General features: G+C 44.7%; 1 protein-coding gene across 4 annotated transcripts in view; it reads left to right on the top strand.

The window, feature by feature from the left end:
• Nucleotides 1-18,852, top strand: part of UCHL5 (ubiquitin C-terminal hydrolase L5) — a 129,539-nt gene that overhangs the window by 56,002 nt on the left and 54,685 nt on the right. For all 4 annotated transcript variants that reach the window (XM_073592779.1, XM_073592780.1, XM_073592781.1 and 1 more), the window contains exons 4-6: nt 5,135-5,260; nt 8,253-8,314; nt 18,218-18,348. In XM_073592779.1, the coding sequence (XP_073448880.1) occupies nt 5,135-5,260; nt 8,253-8,314; nt 18,218-18,348 (319 nt within the window). The remainder of the gene's footprint in view (nt 1-5,134; nt 5,261-8,252; nt 8,315-18,217; nt 18,349-18,852) is intronic.

Raw genomic sequence — 18,852 nt, 5'->3', positions numbered from 1 at the left:
CCAAGATTGTGTTGAGAATTCCTCGGATTGATGGCTCTAGGTCATTGTCTCTGGTTGCTTTTGGCAGGCCTCTGATGCGTAGGTTATTTCTACGGTTACGGTTTTCGAGATCCTCGAGTTTGTAGAGAGAGGCACGATGAGCAAATGCGAGCTGGGTAACAGTCTCCTGTAATTCTTTTATGGCTGATGCTTGGGAGTCCTGACGCTGTTCCGTTTCCTCTACTCTAACCAGGAGGTGGGACATGTCAGTTCTCACAGCGTTAATTTTTTTTCTTAATGGATTTCTCCAAGCTGTGAAACATTCCATAAAGTTCTTTTTTAAGACCACTCATCAACGTTGTCATTTCTGAGCCAGCGGGGGATCCTCCATGAGGTCTGAGCAGTAAGATGAGGCAGGCAGGGGAACTTTCCCTCACTGAGGCAGCATGGGAGGAGGGAGAGATTCTCGATCTTGAAATTCTGGCTTGTCCACTGCGTGCGCCAGCTAGAAATCGCTGGATAGAGCCAGAGGCAGCTGTAGGAGGTTTCAAACCCTTTTCGGATCTTTTGCCTAATGTGGAACGAGTTTTAGGTGTCTTGGCGGGCATGGCTGGAGCTGTAAGGCGGGTAGCTGGGCAAGGCTCCTCACACTCACATCAGATTACATGCACAAAACGGCCGTAATTATATTACCAAATATAGTAGGCAGTTACATAGGAGACCCCTTGTGGTACTATATTGCTTTTTATACATCTTTTATAGAATTTAGATGCATCTGGCTCCTGAAGAGTGAAAACGCAGCGTCGGGCCTACCTTTGATGCATCAAACACACATTGACCAATTTTCAGATGTTTTTTACTTCACATGACTTTTATCTTGTTTGGGGGATTAAGATGCATAATTGTACCTACCCATGTCCCATGGTTGTATATACATAGATTTATTGTCTATATGCGATTATTTTATGTCTAATGCATGCAATGCGTTTTTATGCCATGTTGATCATTGGTCCTTAATAAACATACATATGTTTGCACCTCTATGAGTGTGATTGGGCTGCATCATGCGCACCTCATTTAAAGTCCCAACCCCCCCCCCCTCTTTTTCATGATATTAAGGATGGGGGCGCAAACTTTCCCTTGCGTCCCATTTAAAGTCCTAAGTTCGCTTTTCCCCCCATTGCCTGCACTGAGGCAGCATGGGAGGAGGGAGAGATATTCGGTCTTGAAATTCTGGCTTGTCCACTGCGTGCGCCAGCTAGATATCGCTGGCTAGAGCCAGAGGCAGCTGTATGAGGTTTCAAACCCTTTTCGGATCTTTTGCCTAATGTGGAATGAGTTTTAGGTGTCTTGGCGGTCATGGCTGGAGCTGTAAGGCCGGTAGCTGGGCAGGGCTCCTCAACTCACATCAGATTACATGCACAAAATGGCTGTAATTATATTACTAAATATAGTAGGCAGTTACATCGGAGACCCCTTGTGGTACTGTGGGAGATAGCAAAAAAATGCGCAAATTCTAGGAGGGGAAGGAGCTGTGCTGCCAATAGAGTATAGTAAAGAGGAGTGGAAAAGGGTGTATTTGAAGTAGTAAGATGACCGCCTTCTTCCAGGACTAGGCCGAAGCCGCGTACTTTCCTACTAATTAGAGCCGGACGGGTAGATTCCGCACCTCTCAGGACAAAGAGTTCCCTCCATGGGCACAGGCTTTGGGGCCCTCATGCTACAGCAGGTTAGAGTCTCTGTGCGGTGCATGGGTAAAGGGGAGAGCTGCTACTCACTGTGTCCCTGGTGCAGGAGAGGTCAGACCGACAGGCCGCAAGATGGCGTCAGGCCGTGGGGGACCGGAGCAGAGGGACCAGGCTCTCAGGCAATCCACCACCTCTGTCTTCCCGATCTGTGGTCTCCGGCAGAACGGCAGTCCGCCAACCCGGGCAAAACTACCGTTTTCTGCCCGTATCGCAGGGACAATAGGCCGAAGGGTCCGATCGGGCAGCAGGCCCCAAGATGTCGGCGGGCGTCCGCGGTGTGGAGCGATCCGTAGGCCCGGATCTAAATTAGGCAGCCAGAACCAGGAAAGACCCCATCCAGGAGTATAGCAGGGGGTCCAGGAAGCAGTGTGAATGTGATGATGGCTCGCAAAAGTGGAATGGGACCAGGATGGCGGTGGATTCACTGTGCCTTTTGTGGAGCTCAGCTTTCCACACGTCCTCCTCGATGCACGTCCGGACACGCTCCCCTGTTATACCATGTCTTAAAACTAATCTTAACCACTTCAGCCCTGGAAGGTTTTACCTCCTTCATGACCAGGCCGTTTTTTTTGCGATACAGCACTGTTACTTTAACTGACAATTGCGTGATCGTGCAACGCTGTATCCAAATAAAATTGATGTCCATTTTTTCCCACAAATAGAGCTTTCTTTTGGTGGTATTTGATAACCACTGCGGTTTTTATTTTTTTGCCCTATAAACAAAAAAGAGCGACAATTTTGAAAAACAACCATTTTCTACTTTCTGCTATGTCACATATCCAATTGAAAAAAATTGAATTTCTTTATCGATTTAGACCAATATGTATTCTGCTCAAAAAAATCCCAATAAGTGTATAACAATTGGTTTGTGCAAAAGTTATAGTGTCTACAAATGATGGGATACTTTTATGGAATTTTTAAAATTTTTTTACTAGTAATGGCGGCGATCAGTAATTTTTAGCGGGACTGCAACATTATGGCAGACAAATCTGACACTTGACACTTTTTTGGTGACCACTGACACTAATACAGTGATCAGTGCTAAAAAATATGCACTGTTACTGTACTAAGGACGCTGGCAAGGAAGGGGTTAACACCAGTGGTGATCAAAAGATTAAGTGTGTCCCTAGGGGTTGTTTACTAACTGTGTAGGGATTACTCTGACTTGGAGGACACAGGGATTTGTGTTCCTGCTTAGCAGGAACACAAGATCTCTGTTCTCCCCTGGCAGAACGGCAATCTGCCTTGTTTACATAGGCAGCACGCCGTTCTGCCTCTCTGGGGAATGATCATGGGTGGACATGGCGTCCGCCAGACCCGCTGATGTGCTCCTCCGTTGTCCAATCAGCGCGTGCACGCCCCCAGAGGCTACTGCACGAAGCGACATACGAGTACGTCGTTTATGCAGCCTTGCCACAGTAAATGTGTGGAAGACAGTCCGGACCTTGTTAAACTTTTCTCGAATTAAATGTTTAACTAGACTCCTAATGTCTTCTTATGATAAAAATATTTGCCCACCTACGCCCTGACACTGAACCCAGTCTCTCCCTGCTCACCATCCTCAAGTTACTAGGTAGTTAGAATGCTGGCTTAAGGCCTTCTGTACATTGCTGCTCCTAAACTCACTTTTTTCAAGCTTTCGGCATTACTTTTTTTTTTTTTTTTTTTTGTCAAAGCCCCTGTACATAACTCAATTAAAAGCCTATGTGTCCATGCACTCAGTCTTTTAACCAGAGCTTTGGAGCAGCAGAGTTTAGAGGCAGTCAAAGCTTTTTCTCCTGAACTGTTCTGACAGGGGGATGGCCACCCGCCAGAATACTCCGATCAGTGCCCTCAGCCATTGGCTAAGAGTGCTGATCGGGAGCCGGTTGGCTGCTGGTTTTTCAGCATGCTCGTCTGACAGAAGCCGGGCAAATGCGGCACAGGAGGGGGAGGCGGCGGCGGGCAGGATGGATAAGATCTGAGGAAGTAAAATAATAAGCTTCTTGTTTCAGTCCTTTGATTGCCATGAGCAATAGTTTTTTTTTTCACAAGGAAATGAGCAATAGTTTACATCACTGGCTACTTAATATTCTTTGAATCAAGGACATATTTTCTGCTGCAATAGTGATCTGTTTTTAGCTTTTGGCAGAATTATGGGATGAATGTAGATTGTCAGAATGATAAGGAAATGGAAAATATTTGGAATTATATAATTTTAGAACCTCTCCCAAACTATGAAGTACCACTCATTTTCTGAACACCACCCCCCCCCCCCCCAACTCAGTTGCAGCTTTTTGGGAGTTGGGAGTGACTACTTTGCATTCATTGGAAAAATGCAAAGTGTTCTCTGAATGGCACCTGTGCTGAGTAACAAAGTGGTAAGAAAAGGGCCAGTCCTGTGTTTGAGCACCTATAATAGGTTGGCGGAATATGTGCACATGTCACTGTTACTCCTAACATCCTTGAATTTGTTATTTCCTACTCCTATTATTCTGAACAATTTTGACATTTATAAACAAACCTAGTAAAGATCACTACACATTTGTCTCTTTCATTCTGTGACACGTAGTCATTATGTCCTGTGGGTAGACAATGCTGTGTCACACATTTCACAGAGCCTGCCCTCTGAGCTACAGAGGAGCTGAGAGGAGTTTCAGGAAATGGAGTCAGTACAGGAATCCCTGCTTGCAGGTAGCAAGGTATCAAAGGATATTTACTCATTAGAAAGTAAACCAAAGGGATGAGCAGAGGAGAACCTCCTAAAGCATACAGGCAGTCCAGGAAATTGTTGAAAGAAATGGCCAGCAAGACAGAGCAATAACAGCATGGAAGGAGATTTTTTTTTTTTTTTTTTTTTTTTTTTTAAAGGAAGCTTTTATTGGATTGTCAAAAATAACTATTGTTTGTATTGTTAATATAATACAAATGTTGAAGTATATTCTGACACAGTAGAACTCCTTTAAAGTTGGTCATGCTGATTAATGTCTGTTTAAGAATCAGAAGATCCTATTTTCTCAATCCACTAATTGTTCAGGACAGCAGGGAGGGTACTCGCTACCTCTAGATACCCTTTTAAGCACCTACCTGGTAAGATACAAAACATATTGATCTTTTCTGAAATGGAGCTTACTTCCTGTGATAAAGTACAGCGACTGGATTTCTCTTAACAAAGAGTTATATAAAGGTTATATACTAAGGTACATTTTATTATGATTCATGTGACCCAATTTTTTTTTTTTTTTATCCTTGTTCTTTTCTAAAATAATATATACTGTATATAACAAATCAAAAAAATCATGGTTGCTGGGATTGACTATCTTTCACACGCTGTATAAAAATGTTTGAAATTCTGTGGCATATTTGTTAATCATTGAGTCTGTGTATAAGTTGCAACAAGCATAGATTTTTATTTTTATTTTCTCCAGGTAATAAACAATGCATGTGCTACTCAAGCAATTGTCAGCATTTTGTTGAATACAAACCATCTTGATGTACACTTAGGAGAAACACTCACAGAATTTAAAGAGTTTACCCAAAGTTTTGATGCTGCGGTAAGTAGCCAATTATCCTATGTTTAAAAAAAAAATTTAGGTCTGCTTCATTAATGTGCATGTATACTGTACATAACAAAAAAGAGATTACCATATTACCGTGGCTTTTCTAAAGAGAGTGCACAGCTGTAGCAAGCTGTCTTTCTCTAAAACTTTGGACAGATTTGTATGATAAGGTATTAAAGTTTTTCTTTGATAGATCTCAAGCTCGCTATACCAATTTTAATGTGACTATACAATCTCTGCAGACTCCTTTTTAAGACCTACAAACTATATATCAAGAGGGCCTACCTAAAGCATCCAGTCGTCTTCTATCCAGGCAGGTAGGCTCTTGCCACTACCTAGTTACTGGTAAAATTTATGGAGACTGAACAGTCTCTTGTATGCATAGCTAGCTCAAAAAAAAAAAAATACAGTTGGCTCCATTATATATTTGGACACAGGCACAATTTAACATTTTTTCAGGTATTTACCAAAACATATTCAAAATATAGTTATATAATAGATATGAGCTGAAAGTGCACACTGTTGGGTTTAATTTGAGGGTATGTACATCCAAATCGGAGGAAGGGTTTAGGAATTTCAGCTCTTAAGAATAGCCACCCCCCCTTTTTCAAGGGACCAAAAGAGTAATTGGACAATTGAATCAAACGCGGTTTCACGGCCAGGTGTGGGCTACTCCTTCCTTATTTCTTCATCAATTAGGCAGGTAAAAGGCCTGAAGTTGATTTTAAGTGAGGTATTTGCATTTGGAATCGATTGCTGTGAGCCTTCATCGTGCATTCAAAGAAGCTGTCCTTGCAAGTGAAACAGGCCATTGTGAGGTTTCAAAAAGGAAACCAATCCCATCAGAGAGAAAGCAGCAACATTAGGAGTGGCCAAATCAACAGTTTGGTACATTCTGAGGAAAGAAGAACGCACTGGTGAGCTCAGCAACATAAAAAGACCTAGACAGTCATGGAAGATAACAGTGATGGATGCTCGCAGGATCCTCTCTATGGTAAAGAAAAAACCCATTCACAACACCCAGACAAGTGAAGGACACTCTCCAGGAGGTGGGCGTATCATTGTCAAAGTCGACAATCAAGAGAAGACGTCACAAGAGCAAACACAGAGGGTTCACTACAAGGTGCAAACCATTCATAAGCGTCAAGAATAGAAAAGCCAGATTAGACTTTGCCAAAAAACATCAAAAAAAGCCAGATCAGTTCTGAGAAAGCATTCTTTGGATGAATGAATCTAAGATTAATCTGTACCAGAATGAAGGGAAGAAAAAATAGCTCATGATCCAAAGCACACAAGGTCATCTGAAAAACATTATGGAGGCAGTATGATGGCATGGGCATGCATTGCTTCCAGTGACACTGGGTCGTTTTTTGTTTATTGATGTGACAGAAGCAGCCGGAAGAATTCTGCAGTGTTTAGAGAGATACTGTCAGCCCAGATTCAGCCAAATGCAGCAAAGATGATTGGACATTGCTTCACAGTACTGATTGACAATGATCTAAAACGAACTACAAAAGCAACCCAGGAGCTTTTGAATGGAAAGAAGTGCAATATTCTGCAATGGCCGAGTCAGTCACCTTATCTCATCCCAATTGAGCATGCAATTTACTTGCTAAAGGCAAAACGAAAGACAAAAAGACCCACAAACAAAGAACTGAAGACAGCTGCAGTTAGAGCCTGGCAAAGCATCAGAAAGGAGGAAACCCAGTCTTTGGTAAGGGCCATGGGTTCCAGACTTCAGGCAGTCATTGCCAGTAAAGGTATCGCAACAAAATATTAAAAATGAACATTTTATTTATGATTATATTCATTTGTCCAATAATATTTGAGCCCCTAAAAATGGGGGGATTCTGTATAAAAATGGTCGCAGTTCCTAAAATTTGTACTTGATATTTATGTTCAACCCCTTGAATTAAAGCTGAAAGTCTTCACTTCAAATTCATTTGGATTGTTTTGTTAATTTTTTTTTTTTTCTGGTGGCATACAAAGCCAAAAGTATGAAAATTGCAGCCTGTGTCCAAATATATATGGACCTAATTGTATATGCTTAGTTTAAGCCCATGTGGATAAAGTCAGATGATTTTTGTGCTGTTTTAGCTGCAGGGACACCTGATTTGGGAAGCACCCAGACGTTGTGTTTTTTCTTTTTTTTTTTTTTTTCCCTATTTCATTTACGCATTTGAAAGAATCTGAAGTTTTGATTTTTGGTCAGAAGGTCTGGCAGTCACAACTGATTACCTTACACACCAGATTCTCAGAGTCATGATAAATAAACAGACATTTTAAATGTATTAGCACTACCTATTTAGTTCACTAGTGCCCCTGACCAGACCATAAGCAAAAGGATGAAACTAGATCGGAGCGGATTTCTTAAGTCACTTTAGAGTTGTCTGTTCTTTTCAGATAGGTTGAAGACCTCATTTATAGCTTATCTTTAGATTTTCTATATAATTTAATTTAGGGGCTGTCTCCCAAGAAACTCCTGTTTTAGGAGACAGGCCTGTGGGGCTCCACAGTGGCAGTACAACCGAGAGATGATTTTGGCTGCTGGTGCTGAAGATTACTATGGGCCCTGTTTGTCCTCTTCAGGTAAGTATACATCATGGAGTACGAACGTAGGTTTGTTAAGGTCAGGAGGTGTGGGACACAAGGATAGCTGTACTTTCTGAAAGTTTTTTAGTTTTTCTTTAGAGTTTATTCCATACTATGAGTTGAGTAATGCATGTGCGTTATTGTGGGTTAAGGCAAGCCCATTACTTCTTTTTTTTTTTTTTTAACTTTAATTGCAAAGTACTGCTATTACATGGCGTTCTGCAGTATCAGCAGCTTCCATATTTTTTTATAGTCATGTCCTTTTAACCGGTTTTAGTGCTCTAAGCTTATTTGAAACATTTAAATGTTTTCTTCAAATGTGTGAGCAACATTTGAGGGGGTTCAGAGACTCTAGCACAAGTGACCTGAGTTTTACTCTTTTATTGTCTTTCAGATGAAAGGATTGGCATTGAGCAACTCAGAAGTGATCCGACAAGTGCATAATAGTTTTGCAAGGTACTTCCTTTGTTTAGATTTTTCATGTGGACCTTTTTAGAAGGGAATTTGCTTTCACATCTTTTAAACTATTGTTTACGTTGTTAAAATGCTTGGAGTTCGAGTGGAATTCCAAGTCAACAGTTAAAGGGCAGGTGTACTTTTAACAAAAACCTTTGTCAACTCGCTGCCCCCTCGCCTCCAAACTAAACTGTACTACCTGCTCATCCCTCAGCTGCTTATTTACCACAATTGCAGATGCTCTTTACATTTTATTATATAATATCCAGTGGAGCCAGGGGGAATAAGTTGGACTGGATGATGCTCACCCCAGTCTGTTGTGGTAAACCCCCACTATGGTGTTTGTGTGGTAGTGGTGTAATTGTATTGAAGGTCAAAAAGCACTAAAGCATACTTTGCTTTTGAAATTTTCCACCTGTGTTCCTCACAGCCAAGGCAAGATGCACAATTTAACAAAAACAGTGGTACTTTATTATTGTAATAGATAATCAGTGTTACAGAATACCATTCAACAGAGTAGAGTACACTACATACGTAGATTACATATTTGAGGATAGGGAAATTAATATGCAAAACCTGCAAACAATACATAAGGTTACTAGTACCATTCTCAACAAGTACCGTCCTTCCTTATTGGGAATACGTAGTGAACTGAATGTTTCTCTACGAGGCCATCCACGGAGCCCAAACTTTTTCAAATTTCCACGGGCAGCCACGGTTTATATATGTCATTTTATACATGGGGATTACTGCCTCAATCTGTGCCTCCCAGGCTGAAAAGGATGGGGGGGAAGAATCTATCCATTTCATAAGTATTTCTTTTTTGGCATAGAAAAGAAGGAAGGAAATCAGTAATTTAAGATGATATGGCCTCTGCTCATCATCATGTATCCCCAACAACGCCATGGCCGGCAAGAGCGGAATAGAGGTCTGCAATCTGGAGTTGATTTCACCTACAATCTTAGTCCAAAATAGTGCAACAACTGGGCACTCCCAGAACATATGTATAAATGTGCCTATATGGACTTTGCATTTAGGACACATGGGGTCTCTCTCAGGAAATATGCGATGGAGTCTCTGCAGGGTATAGTAGACCCTGTGTATAAATTTAACTTGAATCAGTTTGTCCTTGGATGCTATGACTAATTTCGGGCCATACTCTAGACAGTCCTCCCATCCCTCCCTATCCAGCGACGGGATATCAGCCCGCCATCTTTCCCATGATTCATTAATCTTAGGGGAATCTCTTCCCAGCAACGCATTATATATTGAGGATAGGGGTTTAGACAAGTCTCCAGGAGATAGGAGATCTTCGATGGGGTCCGTCTGTAACAGGGGAGTTTGCGGGAATTGAGCCCTGGCCGCATGTCTCAGCTGTAGGTACCGGAACCCCATCCAACGGGGCAGTCCAAATTTAGCCGTAAGCTTATGCAAGGGGAGCAGTTGACCCCCAGACATTACGTGTTCCAACAAGGTTACACCATATCTAGCCCACACCTGTGGGTCCGGTATCATACGGAAGTGTTTAAGTCGTGGGTTCCCCCATAGGGGATGAGCTGGAGACAATTGGCCAGGTCTCAAGTATCTGCGCCTAGCCGCTTCCCATACTCTCCAAGTTGCTCTAGTAGGCCCAGGGATCCCACAATATGCCTTGGGTCCTCTATAGGGAAAATTCCGAAGGTCCGTCAGGGAACCCAGAATATTCGCCTCGAGACAGGTTGCCACATTGGATCTAGAACCCTGGAACCACCAGTGTACCGTCACCAATATGGCTGCCCAAAAATATAACTGGAAATTTGGGAGGGCAAGTCCGCCCAAATCTGCAGGTAAACATAACGTAGTACGTGCCAACCTAGGGTTTCTCCCCGACCAAATAAAGGAACCCACTATACGGTCAATCTCCCTAAAAAACAAGGCAGGGACCCAGACCGGGCCATTCCTAAACAGAAATTTGGGCAGTATCATCATTTTAAGGAGACTAATGCGACCCAGAAGATTCAGAGGAAGATTCTCCCAGGCAGCACATTTCAAACGTAGGGTGTTCAGGACAGGGGTCAGGTTTTTTACAATAAAATCAAAGAGATTCCTAGTGATCACAACTCCAAGATATTTAAATTCCCTAACCCTTTGTAGTGGGGAGGAGAGGGGTCCAGAGTTAACCTCATCATCTATAAAAAATAGGACTGATTTGGTCCAATTTATCTTAACTCCCGAGAGTCCACCAAAACCGTCAAAAATACGCAAGGCAGCTTGAAGAGAGGGTCCAGCATCATTAAGGTACAATAATGCGTCGTCGGCATAGAGGGAGAGGCGCTCTTCCATCATACCCACCCGCAGGCCCAGAACGTCCGGTGCACTCCTAATGGCAATTGCCAGAGGCTCCAGCGCCAGGGCGAACAGGCTGGGGAGAGCGGGCATCCCTGCCTCGTACCACGAAACAGAGCAAAGGAGTCTGAGACCCAATTGTTGGTGCGAACCCGTGCCCGGGGGGATTGGTACAGCAATCGTACTCCATGAATAAATTTAGGGCCGAATCCAAATCTATGCAAGGTTTCCCATAAAAACTTCCATTCAACAGAGTCGAAAGCCTTCTCGGCATCCAAAGAGGCAATAACCCTGGACCCCATGTTGTCATGCGATGTTGCTAAGTTAAGGAATAGGCGCCTAATATTAATATCTGTGCCCTTGCCTGGCATAAATCCCGTCTGGTCTATACCCACTAGGTCTTCTATTACATGGGATAGTCGGGTAGCCAAGACCTTAGCAAAGATCTTGGCATCAACATTAAGCAACGAAATGGGCCTGTATGATGCGCAATCAAGAGGGTCTTTTCCTGGTTTGGGAACCAGTACAATAACCGCCTCATTCATTGAGTCAGGTAGGGCTGGCAGATTTGCAAATTTAGAAAGCAGTGAAGTCAACTTAGGGGCCAGTAGTTCAGAAAAATTGGAGTAAAATTCAGATGGTAACCCATCTGCACCCGGGGCCTTCCCTCCCTTGAGATGTCCCATGGCAACCTGTATCTCCTCAAGTGTGATGTCAGCCTCCAGCCCCTCCCTTGCTTCCTCAGACAACACAGGGATAGACAGGGAGTCAAAAAAAGAGGACATGGATGAATCCGATGCAACATCTCTAGAGGAGTAAACCTCCTGAAAGTATTCTCGGAAACGGTCATTAATATTAGCAGGGGCAGTAAGGATCTGGTCAGTATTGTCTCTAATGGAGCCTATGGGGGTTGAAGGTATGTTTCCCTTAGCCAGCCACGCAAGAAGCTTCCCATTTTTACCACCATGCTCGAACACGCGTTGAGCGGAGTATAACAAAGCCTTGTCTGTCTGGGCCATCCTAGTGGTGGATAGGTCACGCAGGGCCTTTTTCCACGCCCTATACCGGTCCTCCCCAGGAGCAGAAACGTATTCAGCCTCCAACCTGCCTGCCAGTGCCTCCAGCTCATCCATGGAGCGAGTGGATTCACGGTTGAGCCGAGTGATACTATGCCCATACTCCCCTCGTATCCAAGCTTTAAATGAGTCCCATACTACAGGAGGGGCAGCTGATTCAGCATTGTCCGTCCAGAAATTGCAGATAGAGGCCGTTAGGGGTTCCAACAGTCTCTCATCATTAGCCCAAAATCTGGATAAACGCCACAGGCGAGTCCCTGGTGGAACAGACAGCGTCAGTGTCAAGCACAATGGTGCGTGATCTGAAATTCCCCTGGGAAGCACAGATAGGTCATGTACATATTGTAATGCAGGGCCTGAAGCATAGACAAGATCAATTCTAGATAGCGTTTTGTGTGAGGCTGAATGGCAAGTGAAAACTTTCAGTGTCGGATACAAGTGCCTCCAGACGTCAGTGAGGGCAAAAGTTTCCGCCCACTGCCTGAGGTCGGGGGTGTCCCGAGCCGAGGATTGTAGCCGATCAAGTTCCACCAGTGGAACCATATTAAAGTCCCCCATGAGGTATACCAATGCGGTATCAAATTGCACCGCTATTTGCATGATCTCGTGAAGGACCCTGCCAGATGCTGGCGGAGGAACATAAAGCCCAACTAGTACCACATTCTTATCAAATATATTAGCATGTATAACAACAAATCTCCCTTCTTTATCTGTTTTAACCTCAATCAGCCTAAACGGTAGTGTCTTGTGGACCAGGATGCTAACCCCTCGGGCATAGGTGGAAAAGGTGGAATGATAATTAAGGCCCACCCAGGCTTTCCTAAGGCATACCGTTTTGTTTTGCGGCAGATGTGTCTCCTGGAGAATACAGATCTGCGGGTTGTGGGATCGAAGGAAACGAAACACCAGGGAACGCTTAACAGCAGTATTAAGCCCTCGAACGTACCATGAAATTACCTTTATCTCAGCCATGGAGTATGAGGTATAGTGGATATGCAGTTATGTAACAAACCAGACAGGTAGCATCCCAGTCCAGCCACACATATATTGTTCTACATAGCACTGTGTAAATGGTTCTGTTCAAGCATGCGTCATATCTAAAGCACCTGAAACAACAAAATAGTGTTAACAAAAACAAACCCAGCATTAAACCCCGCCCCCCACCCCGCATCCCCCACCCAACCTAGGAATGCCTTGTTCCCCAAACATCAAAAAAGAAAAATAAAACCCCAAGTTCAGGGAGCGTGAACCAGTGGGTGTAAACCCTTAGTGGAGAGGATTGTCCAGGTAAGGTGACGAGAAACTCCGCCGCCATTAGGAATTAGGAGAGAAATAGCGTTCCAACCAACAAAGGTTATTTCGGACCGTCTCATTTCGGACCAATGTGGGTGAGTAGATGTGTGGGTTAAACTAGCAGCACATGAAGAATAGAAAAAATAAAAAATAAAATAAAATATGTTCTCTGTTTAGGATAAATGAGGAGGATCATCCTGTAGCTCAGGAAGACAGGGTATGCCATACTCTAGGCAGTCAATCTGGCAAAGTGCTTTCTCCTTCTAATGCAGTTAGCAATTGATTGTCTCCCAGAGTGGAATTCCAGCCTAGGCAGTCATAGTGAAAGGTGTATATCACTTGCAAGTGAGAGAAGAGGGAGAAGTGAACCCGCAATACGTGCAATGGTCACTAGAGTCCGCCAGTGACCCTCCTTCAGGAATTACTGAAGTCTGAGCTTCCAAGAGAGCCAAACAAGTCGTTGCTGTAGTAAGTCAGTAAACATAGGTAATCTTCATCTCTAAAAATCCCAACATCTCAGGAACATCTTGTAAAGGACAAAAAAGGTTATCCCACAGTAGATTCAAACAGTGGCAAGCTTGAGAGTAGATATCACCTGGCATAGCCAGGGGCACAACACTTATACTGTATACTGACAGGGAATACAAAAGGCACAACGGGTGCAAGATTAAATCCCCTGTCAAAGTTTGAACAATCAGTGGCCAATATTCAGAGCAAAAGAACAGAAGAGCATGTTGCAGCGTTTAACGGTCGGGGGGGCAATGATTCCAGCCATGCGTTAGCATCCCTGGGGGAGGTAAAAAATCTGGTAGTTTCCCCGTCTTGAACCCTCAATCGTGCTGGAAACAGAACACTGTATCGAATGCCCTTAAGACGCATGGCTGCCTTCACCTGGTCAAAGGAGCGTCTGAGTTTCTACAGAATAGTCAGGGAAGATAAGTAGCTTGTTATTTTGATGGCGTATTTCTCCTTGCACTCTAGCAGCCCGGAGCACTTCATCCCTGTCACGGAAGTTCAGAAACTTTAGGATAAATGTGCGTGGCGGTGCTCCAGGGGGGCCCGGCCTGGGAGGGATCCGGTGAGCCCGCTCCACCGCATAGAAAGGTGAAAATTGAGCCCCTGATAGGAGGGAACGTAGTAGGCCTTCAATAAACTCCGTTGGACATTTCCCCTCAGCTCCTTCCGCCAGACCTACAATACGGAGATTGTTCCTCCTATTACGGTTTTCCGCATCTTCGGATTTATATTCCAGTGCTCTAATTTTGGTTTGCAGGGCCCTTAAGTCTGCTCCATGAGACTCTACAGTGTCCTCCACTTGCCCCAGACGCTGTTCGGCATCAGAGAGCCTGCCCCTTATTTTATCCATGTCCAGCCTTATTAGACCAACATCTAATTGCACAGCATCTACCTTGGAGGTAAGGGTAGTAAGGGAGGCTTGGCAATTTCCTATAGCAGCCAAGACATCAGCCAGACCTGGCTGTGTAGAAGGGGACTGCTCTGTCTGGGACGCCATGTTGCCACTGGCTCGCCTCCCGGGCCCCACGCGGCCCACACAGGCCGCCTCTGTCTCCACCGGTTCGGGGGGAAATTTCAACTTCTTACCCCTTCCGCTGGCTGGCCGGGATGATCGGCGGTGCATGTGAAGAAGTCCGTCCGCTTAAAGACCTGCTGCTGATGCTGTTCTAAGAATCTTCCACAAGTAAGTTGCAGGGGCGGAGGTGATCCTGGGTGCAGCAAAATGGCCGCTGCTCCAGAGACCAGGTCGGGGCCCCAGACCCTCCAGCCAGCTGTCACAGGGTGTATAGATGCTGTGGCAGTGCCCACAGGTGATCCGGTGGCCAGGACAGGCAGCCCAGGGTCCCTGGGGAGCAAGATGTGGTAGGGAAATGTGCAGGGGCTGCCGCCGGGTGCAGCAAGATGGCCGCCGCTTCAGGCAGCAGGTCGGCCTCAGACCCTCCAGTCAGCCTCTACAGGGCACAAAGTTGCTGTGGTAGTGTCTATAGGTGGTCCGGTGGCCAGGGCAGCTAATCGGGGGTCTCTGGGGAGCAGTATGCGGCCAGAAATTGTGTTGGAGCCGCCGCCGGGTGCAGCAAGATGGCCGCCGCTCCACAGACTAGGCCGAAGCCGCGGTCTGTCCTACAGGCCGTCCCCGGGCGGGGAGATCCGGCGATCGCGGCCGCGGATGGCGCTCCAAACGGCTGGATGAGTCCGATGGCCAGGTCAGGAACAAAGCAGGCTTGTGGATGACTGCAGAGAGGTTAGGATCGCCCAGATTACAGCAGGATTGTATGGGCAAGCGGAGCTTTCACTAAACCCGTCCTACCCCATCACTCTCCAGGCCACACCCTACTGAAGATGCACAATTTAAATCCCAGGGCAGGTTGATTGCTATAAAGTTGGAAAAGTGAATTCTCAATTTTGTTGGATTATACAATACCTAATGTGATCATAAACCCTCAGTTTTTTTCAGCACTTTCATCAACTGATTTAATCCCCTATGGAGTATCCAGCATCTTCACATTTTAATCCTTGCCTTCCTGTTTCAGCTGGTGCCATTACCACTGCCCCAGGTTTCCTGTTTCAGGGTGGCTTCTTTCTCTTGCCAAAATCCTATGGAGCCACCCTTGCTTGCAGGGACTGGAGTTGTGTCTACTTACACCAGGGATTCTCTGCTGCTGGCCCTCTGATATGACCTGCGACCTCCTGCTTTGGGATGACAGGTCGGGAAGCCCAGATCACAGGTTTCTGACCCGTCATCCCAGAGCATCAGTATTCTAAATGGAGCCGGTGCTAGAGGAAGTACAGCTGCGGAGAGAGCATAGACACATAAACTGATGCTTCCTGTATTGCGCCAACTCCTGCCACAGACGGAGTCCTACCAATTGCACTCTGCCTGGGACAGCAACTGCCGGCAATGCCTGTAGCAAGGGAGATTCCTGAATAAAAGGTCATTATTAAAGGTCAGTTTATTTCTGAAATCACAGTGTATATGTGAGCATATCTCTTCTGCAGTTGTAACTGGGCTGCTTTCAAATTGATCTACAGGTGCACCGCAGTGCACCTGTGGATTACCTGCACTGAGCCATAGACTTCTGCTATTATCTGTGGGTTTGGTGAATGCAGGAGTTTTGGTGTGCTTTCAGAAAGTGCACCACACCTGCAGGATATAATAGGAGACTATGGAAAAGTGCGGCTAACCCGCATGAAAGCTACAGGTGCACTGCGGTGTGGGTAAACTGCAGTGCATCAGTGTGAAAGCAGCCTTGGGCCCGTTTCACATGATCGATCTGTTTTGTTTTTTCAGGCGGACCCCAATCGGACCCTCCGTTCAACTCTATGAAGTGGCAGATGTAAACAGACCTGTGTCAGTTTACACCCGCCTACCTACCAATCCATCTGGGGGAATCAGAGGGCCCATAGAGTAGAGCAGGCTGTGTCCATGTCCACTCTGCATAAGCAGAGTGGGCACGGACCTGTCATCTGCCTGCTCTGCTCACTGTGGCCTGCAACTGGTTACCAAGTTTCCTAAGTGGCCCTCACTCTTCATAAGGTTGGGCACCCCATCAATAGGAACACACAGCCCCTTAGCCTAGCATGACAAGGCACTCCCCTGCTCCTCTTTCTATTTCCTAACAAACAGACTGACTTGAGACTGCACTGTCAACTTTTGCCTGTAAAAACTAGAAGTTCAGGGAAATAGCACTGAGTGCGCAGGAGCCAGCAGCACTGAATTTTGTAAATGGCTAAAGTGCTTGGGTAAGATTTTACCAGATAGTTTACTCGGGAATGTTTAGTTGTGCACAATGTGGTAAACTCAAAAATAAGTGTTTATCTACTTTAGAGTGGTTCTAAACCTAGTTAGGTTCCCACATTAGTCACTCCACCAGAAACAGATTTTTCATGTAAACGCTTTAAAATTGCCAAATACTTTTTTTTTTCTTTTCTAGGTTACAGGACTTTTTTTTTTTCCTCTGCACGGCCAGAGTGGAGCTCTCTTCAGCCTTTTAAAACCCTTCCCCAAGACCATGCAGAGTGTAGTGAAGCTGTCACTCAAGCAATCGATCCACCCTGCAGACATTGCTAAAAAGACTGAAGTCATGTCACTAGGCCAGGGATATGCAGTTAGCGGACCTCCCAGCTGTTGCAAAACTACAAGTCCCATTATGCCTCTACCTCTGGGTGTTATGCTTGTGGCTGTCAGAGTCTTGCTATGCCTCATGGGACTTGTAGTTCTGCAACAGCTGGAGGTCTGCTAATTGCATATCCCTGCACTAGGCAATATAACCAGCTGCCATCTTTGTGCCACCCACAGCCTGGGCCATGCTGATGTGGTAGTTTACTCAATAGCTATGAGCAGATAACTGCGTATTGAATGGAAGGGGTGCATGAGCTGTTTGATGGCAATGCTGCACAGGCTCTATGGACCAGCAGATCATTGGCACCAATGACAATAAATTATTACTGACTGGCAGGATCAAAAGGTACATTGTGTATAAGAGACCTTTTATATCGAAAAGCAAAGGGCATTTAAAAATGTATTAGGACGGTTTAAAACAGTCCTGTCCTCTTCTATGTAAACCCCACTAGGAATGATTGCGGTCATGATCCAGTGTTGTGCACGAGAGCCTCAGACTCTCCCTCCTCATTGGCTGAGACCGCAGCGGGAGCCATTGGCTTCTACTGCTGTCAATCACAGCCAGTGACCCAATGAGAAGAGAGAGGGGACAGAGCCAAGCTGCAGCTCTGTCTGAATGGACACACACAGCAGCGGCTCGGGAGTGAGCCTGCTTGGGTGCCCCCACAGCAAGCTGTGTGCTCTGGGGGCACTTAGCTGGAGGGAGGGTCCAGGAGCGCTGGCAGGGGATCTAAGAAGAGGAGGATTGAGGCTGCTCTGTGCAAAACCACTGCACAGTGCAGGTAAGTATATAACATGTTTTTTATTAAAAAAAAAAAAAACTTGCCTTTAATATAATTTAACTTACTATATTCTGACAAAGGAACAAGTTCTTGCATATGGAAGAGTTGTGACACTCACCAGGGAATTCTTCAGTGGTTTGACATATTGTGACGCACCCTGGTTTGTTAGAAGCAGTTTTTTTATAATGTAATTTCTATTTTTAAATGTACTAACTTTTTGATATACAAAGTATTAAAGGGGGAAAAAAGGGATATCAATTGCCTAAATATTTGTGTTTTCCTTTAATTTTAGACAGCAGATGTTTGAGTTTGATGCAAAGTCTTCGGCAAAAGATGACGATGCTTTTCATTTCGTAAGTTATGTTCCAGTCAATGGGAGACTTTACGAGCTGGATGGCTTGAAAGATGGACCTATTGACCTAGGTAAGTATTTTCTATGTTCAAATTATATTTTTAGTTAGACTTCAATGTATTTTCTATTTATTGGGTGTTTGATGTAACAATGACTCCATAACCAATTACAGTGTGCCAATATATGACAGTGGTATCCTGTATTTACATGTAACTTCTAATATCTTTAAAAAGACTCTATTGTGCAAAAATTAAAAATCTATAAATAAGAGGTATGCCTGGTTCTCCACTTTTCACCTTGGTTCCATCAGCCAGCTTCTACTTCACTGCAGGAAGTGACCAAAGCTGTATTGCCTAACTGCATTTGGGAAAAGTTAGGTCACCAGCTTTGACCTTGCAGGCCTGTATACATCTTGCCTTTAGGCTCCATGCACACTGGCTTAAAAATTGTTGCTTCTACAGGAGTTTTACATTTTGCCTGTAGAAGAAGCTCAATGTTATCCTATGTCTCCATGCACATTAGGATTATTACAGGCATATTTTGAGCTCAATGTTTAGAGGCCAAAAAAATAAATA

Source organism: Aquarana catesbeiana, linkage group LG07, assembly GCF_042186555.1.
Source record: "Aquarana catesbeiana isolate 2022-GZ linkage group LG07, ASM4218655v1, whole genome shotgun sequence".
NCBI classification, from domain to species: domain Eukaryota; kingdom Metazoa; phylum Chordata; class Amphibia; order Anura; family Ranidae; genus Aquarana; species Aquarana catesbeiana.
Note: the sequence above shows the minus strand (reverse complement) of the source record. Positions and strands in the feature narration are given on the sequence as shown.